The sequence below is a fragment of the Macrobrachium rosenbergii genome, chromosome 43 (assembly GCF_040412425.1).
Source record: "Macrobrachium rosenbergii isolate ZJJX-2024 chromosome 43, ASM4041242v1, whole genome shotgun sequence".
Classification (NCBI taxonomy): domain Eukaryota; kingdom Metazoa; phylum Arthropoda; class Malacostraca; order Decapoda; family Palaemonidae; genus Macrobrachium; species Macrobrachium rosenbergii.
The window spans coordinates 30,518,224-30,526,624 of NC_089783.1; the positions used below are offsets into that span (position 1 = coordinate 30,518,224).

Below are 8,401 nucleotides of genomic sequence, written 5' to 3' on the forward strand. Positions count from 1 at the left end.
TGTGGTTGGTGTCATCAACGGGGTTTCTCTCCAAATGGAACTACTATTCAACAAGTAGTGGACAGATAGATTCAAGGCTCTTTAATGATGAGTCAGCTAATATATACGCTTGTGTTCTTTAGTCTGTTATTGATAACAGTTACTAACAAGCATTCCTTTGTATGGCAACAACAGAGTTAGTTTTCCTATCACAGTAAAACCTTACTAGGACTAAAATCAGTACAGTATTTGGGTGATATCCTGGTTTTTTGTTCATCTGACAAAGGGAAGTTGCAGCCCTACTAACAAAGCCAGTGCCAACTTTAGATATAGCCACATTCTGAGACTGCTGGACATGCCTCAGGTTTGATGCTGTAAAATACAATTATAGCAAAGTTACATAATTAATTGCCTCACATACCAAACGAGTACCAGTGGATAGGCACAATCATTCAAAACTATTGTGTCTCTGCTAACCTTAGCATGGATTTGTGGTCACAAGCAGTGTTTTTTGTTAAAAAGGGGGGTTGAGGCTAGAACCTCACCCAAATAGATTTACTAAGACCAAAAAGCTGACCCATTCTGGTATCTAACCCATTCTGGTATCACCCTCTTAAAAAAAAAGAAAGTACTAGTAACCCCCAACTTATCATTACTTATCAACTAGATCATTATGAAGGATTTTTGCCCAGTTACCTTTCTAGAAGTGGAGCACTTTGCTGATATATACCGTATCTAAAATTGAGTAATAGTAAATTATACAGCTTAACAAAGACTAGAAATTATATAGTATTATTGTTTGTTGTGGGATGTCTTGAATAGTCAAATGTAAGTTATCATTTAATGTTCTCAGAACTGAGAACATTAAATGATAATACAGGTATCTGGAAACTTGCCAGTATATTCATTAAAAAACTCTTGTATTTCAGGTTCTTAATCAGTTCTTCCATTTATGATGCTCTGGGGGTCTGGCCACCTGATAAATGGAAAAATTTGTAAGTAATAAAAACCCTACAGTAAACTTACTGTAGGGTCTTTATTAAGAACCTGACTTAAAAAGTTTTTTATGAATATACTGGCAAGTTTCCAGATACCTGTATTATCATTTAATGTTCTCAGAACTGAGTATCTCTTAGTACTCAATGCCATATAAATGTGGAGGAAAATCACTGTACTTGTCTGTCTGTACTGAAAGTGTCTGTGAAGTAGATCTTCTAAGCCGGACAATAAATCAGACAGACCTTCTGAGATCCAAACAGCAATGGAGTTACAATTCTATGCCCAAGTTATTGGTTAAAGAAATATTGCTGATCTGTGATGATGACTTTTGCTTATAGCTTTCCCCCTTGTGTTATTTAGTGTAGGAAAAATTCAGTAAAAGAAAAATAAATAACTAAAAAGTAGCCTATAAAATCAAGAAGCAAAGTTTCAGTAAATTTTTGTTGTTGATTTTATTGATGACATTACAATACTATATGCTATACTTTGCATCTGGAGTACAGTTTTTACTGTACAGTACCAAACATGGAGGATACTTTAATTCCTACACTCGGTAAATAATTCCTTCACAGTGTACAGCACTTCAGCATCAGTCATGGTAGATTCAGTACACATACAGTCTTATTACTGTAATATTATTGACTGTTACGTACATATATTTTGTATATGATGCAAAGTGCTCTACATTATAGTAATTTACAGTACAATACTGTACAGAATTTACTCACCATTAACTATGGTAGTTAGACACGTACATGTATAATACTGTACCTGTATCAAAGTGTGCTGATATATCATGGTAATCTTATGTTATATACTATCTCGCACCTTAACCTATAATGATCAATTTATGCCCCAACTGATTTGCATCATCAGTGCCAAAACATAAACTAGATGCAAGTTAACATATAGCTTTTGTTTTGGATTAAAACCTTCCTCTTCTTCTTTAACTTCAGATTTGCCCATTTCTATATGGGGTTGCTGTTTCCTATGAGCCTTCTCCACCTTCCTCTGTCCAGTACATCCTGATTTCTTAAACCTTTGTCCCACATGTCATTTGCTATTTCATCCTTCCAATTGAACTTTGGCCTTACTCTTCATCTCCTTCCCTCCACCCCCATGCTCAATCCTTTCACACACATGACCAAACCAACGTAGTCTTCCTTCCTGGGCTTTCTTTGATACTTCCCCTACCTTAACTGTTCCTGTAGTACATTCATTTCTGATCCTAACTCTTCTTGTGACTCCAGACATCCATCTCAACATCTTCATCTCTGCCACATCCACTTTCCATTCTTGAGACTTCTTCATCGGCCACGTTTAGCTCCCTAAATCATTGCTGGTCTGACTACGCTTTTGTAAAACTGTGGTTCTGGATTACAATATACCTCACAAACTTGTTATCAGCGGGAATCATGCAAGACTGAATATTCATCTAGTGTGAAATTACAGAGGTTTAATGTTCAAAAGTGGATGAAATTTCTGGTCCTGTGATGAAACATAATTTCTATATTCACCCCAAAGGCAAAAAGCAAGTTGTAGTTCTTGAGCAAGATCTGATTTTCTCTGGTGGGTGATTATTATTTTTCTCTCTTGCAGGTGGTTTTTTTTCAGTGCAACTGATGTTCTAAGAAGACAGACTGCTGTCACCCTCTACATGTATCCGAAACTGGAGCATGACTCCTAAAGGAAGCTATGGGGAAAGTACAGAACAAACATGGATTATGCCAACAAAGGTTTCGTATCTTGTACAGGAGACAGAAAAACTATGCAATGCCAAAAATTAATAGTTTGCATAATCAATATGCTCAAAGCCTATGTGACTGAAATTTTCCATAATTTTTTAAAGGCAAAATGTTTTTGTATGTACTAACTTATCTTCCAGGAAACTTAAAAATCATCTCGGAAACGGTTTTGAAAACTGGTATTCTGAGCAGAATCTAGAACTAACTGAAAACCCAACACCCACTGAGATGCCATTGTCAAGAATAAAGATTCTTATTTAACAGTGGTTGGTTTAATCTTGTGTATCTGAAATAAACATATATGACTTTGTTCTTTTTTTCCTTTGATAAAATCTAAACCAATTTTTATGCCATAATCATGTTATCACTGGTAAAATTTAAACTTTCTCTGGATGGGAAACTCAGTTTTCATTGTCTAACATAGCCTCTGGTTTTATAACAGAATTGTTTGCAGTCTTTTTCCATTTAAATTAATATAAATATACCTCCAAGTGTATAAGTTTCGAGAGATTCTAAACAGTAATATAATTATTATTAATCAGAAGATGATTAATAATAATTCAAGCTTCTGAAGAATATGGCATTCACTTGTTAGGAACTTTTTATGTTTTATTCAAGACCACCTTGCAAATGCATAAAAGTCCAAACTTGTGCAAATTGGTTTTGGTATGGGCTTTGATTTAGTTAAATATGACACACTCAGTTTCAAACTTAGTAGTGTACTTTATCACCTCCACATTTTTCAAGTAACATATAGTGGTGTTTCTTATAATATTTTTTTTGGTAAGCTTTAGCTTAAACTGTCTTGTTTCCCAAAGATGGTATTCAGGAACCTGTTGTTTTTACTCCATGGCATGATTATTAGCATTGGAGGCAAGTTTTTTACAATTTGTAGATGCAATTGTTGTAATATAAATCTTATTTCATGATGTACAATGATGCAAGCATCAGTCTTTTTTGAAGCCTAAAGTAGGTCAGCAAGTCCTGTGCCCAAGATGGTTAAAACCAAAGATAAGTAACATATTATATCATCTGAGAGCCACTGATTTCCTCTCAAGGTACATTTTTACTGCTTGAACAGGTAATTTATATTACCCAATACTGGCAGCCCCCCACGGCACGACAACTGAAAACCGCCGATAACCAAAAATTGGCGATAATGCCGATAATCGGGGATCGGCGCTGATAAGCGGAGATTAGCACATATTGGCACCAAAAATCCAGTTACTGTCATTGCTAGACAAGCGCCGTAAAACCGGATTGCCAACAACCGGGGGCTGCCCGTAACTACTGAATTTGAAGGCAAACAGGTTTCCTTGGATCACTATTTCACCCACTGTACAGTATATCCAACTGCCCTTGGCATGGTTCCTCTTACATCATTTGTTGTATATAGCCAATTTGGTTTTGGCTCTGGGGATCTGGGTTCCATCGACATGCTGTATTTTTATATGAAAAGGAGACAGTGTGCTGCTCACTGGGCTCTTTATGACTACAGTCAATACTGTATACATATTGTCTGTTATCCAACTTCCTGTGTTTTCACAATTCTATCAAGCTGCAATGCAGTGCATAAATTGTGTCAGATGTGAGAGTGATCAAGCACTGGAGAAAACTGTAATGGAAACACACAAGCATCACCTATGATGATAGCTAAAGGTTCTGTCATTAAACATCCAATGATCAATCCAAGGTGTCTTGATCACTCGCTAGTCTAAAGACTATTTATTCTCTTCAGTTCAGGGAATTTTATAAAGCAATAAGGAAGGGATATGGTATACTGTATATGAGTAATAACAAACAGTATACTGTACAGTTAAACAACCACCACATTCCAATAAGGAACTTCAGTAGGAAAAAAATAATCCTGTAATTATTAACAAAGTGTCATGATAAAAACAACGAAGTTTAAAACCAAACTTCATCATAACCCACAGAAAACCAGATGAATAAATCACAGAAATCAGCAGTTCTGGCAAAATCCAGTAACAAGCCTGCAAATACAATATCAAAGCTTGACCCACATCAGTCAACTTAGCTTATGATACTTAAGAAATTTGATGAATACTGTGCGGCTATTTAGTAAAATTCACAGTTGCTTCATCACAGGCATGTCAATCAGCTCATAGAAGAAAAAGATTGGCTTGGCCAGGTAGGTTAGCATACAGCCTCAAGATCCTTTAGAATCCTAGTAGCTAAATGAGTCATACTTTTGTGTGATTCCCAGGATTACAGGCTGTCTTCTAATCTTCATAATTTAATCTCAATTTTTATCATTTCTTTTGTTTGGCAGGTGGTAACTTTATTTACAGTACAATTTTCAGGGAGCTTCTACTAGTTTGTGAACAGCACAGCACTGGACAAGGGTAGTTTCTGAAGTACTGTAAGTACAGTAAATGATACTTCCGATATTGTGAAGAGTGAATTGCTAGTTAATTGCTTAAGAGTTCATTGACAAGTTTTTGCCTAACTTGTTTATCTTTGGTGAACTTTGTGTTGGAGATAATGTGCTCACTAAATGCTTACTGTTTCCTTTATATCTATAATAACAATTTTCAAGTGGATCTTTCTTGTCCGGATCTTTCTTGACCTCCCTGAGGTGACAAGGGAATCTGGGAATTCTGAAGGCTTCAAGATGATCTCCAGGCTCTGAAGCCTTTGGATTTTTTTATGGAGAAGGAATGGGATTTGGTCCTTCCTGGAGACAATAGGCTTTGAAGATTTCTTCGGGGGAAGCGGACCCGACAGAAGCCTAAAAGAAAGGCAAATGAAGGTACTGAGGAGAGAGGGGCAAAGGCGTGCCAATGAAACACCCAAAGATAAGTCCTTAAGATTGGAAGAGCAAAGCGTTAGAGATCAACGTCATCTCGCAAGAAACTGACAGTCACCACTCACAGAGAGTAGCTGAACAACACATCCCAGACCAATTGTGAATCATGGGCTTTGTTTTGAAATTTTGTTTCCCTTAATAAATCAAGTGCAGTGCAACAAAGGACCCAGTTCATGACTGGCAGCCGCGTTTAAACGGAGTCCTTCAACTGTCTTCGCACCCAAGCAGCGCAGTGTGTGCCTCTCGCTAGTTTCTATATATTTATCAACCAGTCTTATTCCAGTAATAAATAATGTCTTCCCATTTATGTTTGTTTTTCACAGAACGAGTTTTTATATTTTCACAATTATAGGTTTTCCTTGTACCTTAGCTGTAAATTTAGTTAGTTATAAATGATTTGTTTAACCAGACCTCTGAGCACATTACATTACTAGATCCCTTTTAATAGAATTTTATTTTCTTATACTGTATATGTGAATATACTGTATATATAGGCAGTCCTCGCTTATCTACAGCGTCGGTTAACGGTGTTTTGGTGTTACAACGCTTGGCTAACGACATCATTAACCAGATTTTCAGCGTCGGTAAGTGGTTTATCGGGATCTGTAAGCAGTTTATCGGTATTGGTAAGCTGTTAACGGCACCAATAACGACCCCATAAATGGCATTTATTACCATAATTATCGTCAGTTTTCAGTTAATGGAGCTCAGCTGGGAACAGAACCCCTGCCGTTAACCAGGGACTGCCTGTATTTACTCATGCAGTGAAGGGGGATTTTCTGAATAACACTTTTATTGCATTTCTGTCGTGTGTTTTCCTTTACTATTTTATTTTTGGCTTCTTGTTGGATCTCTCATATATTCATTCATTTTTCTACATGATCCCAGCCCTACTCCTGACTCCTTGTTCTCTTTGGAGTCATGGGTCTCTTCACAGACTGCCCAGGAAAAGCTTTGTCTCCTCAGTTCTTTCTTGCTATTCAGAGCACCAGAGGCTCAACACACTTTTCACCTAAATTATTACCCAGGCTCTGATACAGTAAAGGGTTGTGATAAATCAGATGTAATCTTTTAAAAACAAAGTTAACTTCTTTCAGTATAAGCCCATGCATTTTATTAAACTAAAATGCCCCCCAATTCTAAGCCTAAAAAAAGCCATGCATTAACCTACATGAGTCAACTGACCTTCTTCTTGTACGTGGACTATTATATGAAGATGTTTAACCCGAACACAAAGTTCACTGAAGAATTACAAATTAATACAACTATTAAATATTTCTTCAGTTCGAACTCTGTACTAATGAAGAGTGAAAATAAAGCAATCCAATTAAGAAGTCTAAACCTCAAGCAAGAAGTGCTTCTCCTTAGCAGAAATTGGAAGAAGCCAATCTGGATTCTTTTGAGTGAATTAACATCTTCCTAAATAAATAAACTTTCATACTGGTAGAAAATTGTCAAACTGGAATCATCTGCTTTCTCTGCCTTCAGCAGACAGAATCAAAAAGCAAAATATCAGGGATTGTGTTTGTGTACAGAAATAAATGCAAATCAAATATACACAAAAATTAGTTACAAACCTATCCTATAAGTAAGTAATGTGGCACTACAAGGTTTTACCTTCCCAATTTCCTCAAGTAAAATACCTTTATGTAAGTAACAAGTGTACAATATATAAAATTCATATAAGCACCAAACATTACACTACTGTATATATATTTGATGCTGATATAGATAGAATACTTTCCAGTTACGATCTCGATCCCCATACACTACCTAGTACATATAGCAAAATGGCAATATAATAAATAGCAAATAAAATAATAAGGTGAAACTCACAGAACAGAAAAAACTTACCATGATCAATTTCCCTTAAATTTCAGCAGCATAGTAGTTTTTATTCTTATCTTACTGCTACATTATTAAACAAATATATGCTAGAAAGGAAAGGTTAGTCCAGGTCAGGTCTGTTATGTCTTTTCCAATCCCACCAACTTTTTAAAAAATACAATATTAAAAAATGTAATAATCCAACACTAATAGAATTTTCAATATCCATGCTAGTCAATCCATAAGTAGCTAGTTCTTCATATCTCCTGAGCTCTACAATAAATTAACCATGATTCAGAAAAAATTACCATAGAGAGCCAACACCATTCTTACACATCAACTATGAAAAATCCTTACATGATTTGGGTATTGTTAATTAACAGAGCATTACACATTTTACAGCAATACAGTAAACAAAGGTTATTCATCTTCAGTGTTAGAGAAAGATAACATCACTAAGTTTTTTGGGAGCTGCACATATCTGGAAAAACATTTACCATGATAAGAACTCCATTTCAACATACATTGCACCCTAAATACTGAATGGCATAATAAATTCTTGTACCTAAATACAATGCTGTACCTATTCCTGCAATAAACTACTTCAGTGTACTGCATATGTTTTTGCAAAAATCCCAGAGACCACCATACCTAATAAAAATATATAAAATATTTAAAAAGATGTGAAAAAACACAGTTTGAATTTCCAGGGCCTCTAACATGCTGAGGCTGTGATTACAGTCACTAGTTCATGCGTCTAAGTCTTGTCAAGCTCTAGTCAAATCACACAGACAGGCATGCAGGAAGCAATAAGTAAAATGAACTTATCTTATACTGTCCTTTACCCATATCTTCTTTCCCAGGTTCAGGTCAAGATGACACAGGTGGGGATTATAAAGATCCTAGAACATTTTACTGAAAAACATATTTATATATATATATAAGAAAATAAGGAGCAAACAAAAACTCTTAAATCGGTGGGAAGCACATGTATTGGGTCATGGTACAAGCATGGGTTACC

General features: G+C 35.8%; 2 protein-coding genes across 28 annotated transcripts in view; one reads left to right on the forward strand and one right to left on the reverse strand.

The window, feature by feature from the left end:
- plx (PTB_TBC1D1_like and TBC domain-containing protein plx) overlaps positions 1-3,033 on the forward strand; it is a 143,459-nt gene extending 140,426 nt beyond the window's left edge. For all 5 annotated transcript variants that reach the window (XR_010850204.1, XM_067086915.1, XM_067086914.1 and 2 more), the window contains one exon: positions 2,578-3,033. Coding sequence is in view for 4 of the 5 variants with exons in the window: in XM_067086915.1 (XP_066943016.1) it covers positions 2,578-2,601 (24 nt within the window). In the remaining variant the exon portion in view is untranslated. The remainder of the gene's footprint in view (positions 1-2,577) is intronic.
- The window catches only part of LOC136828730 (uncharacterized), a 560,019-nt gene that overhangs the window by 18,374 nt on the left and 533,244 nt on the right, over positions 1-8,401 (reverse strand). The window lies entirely within an intron of this gene.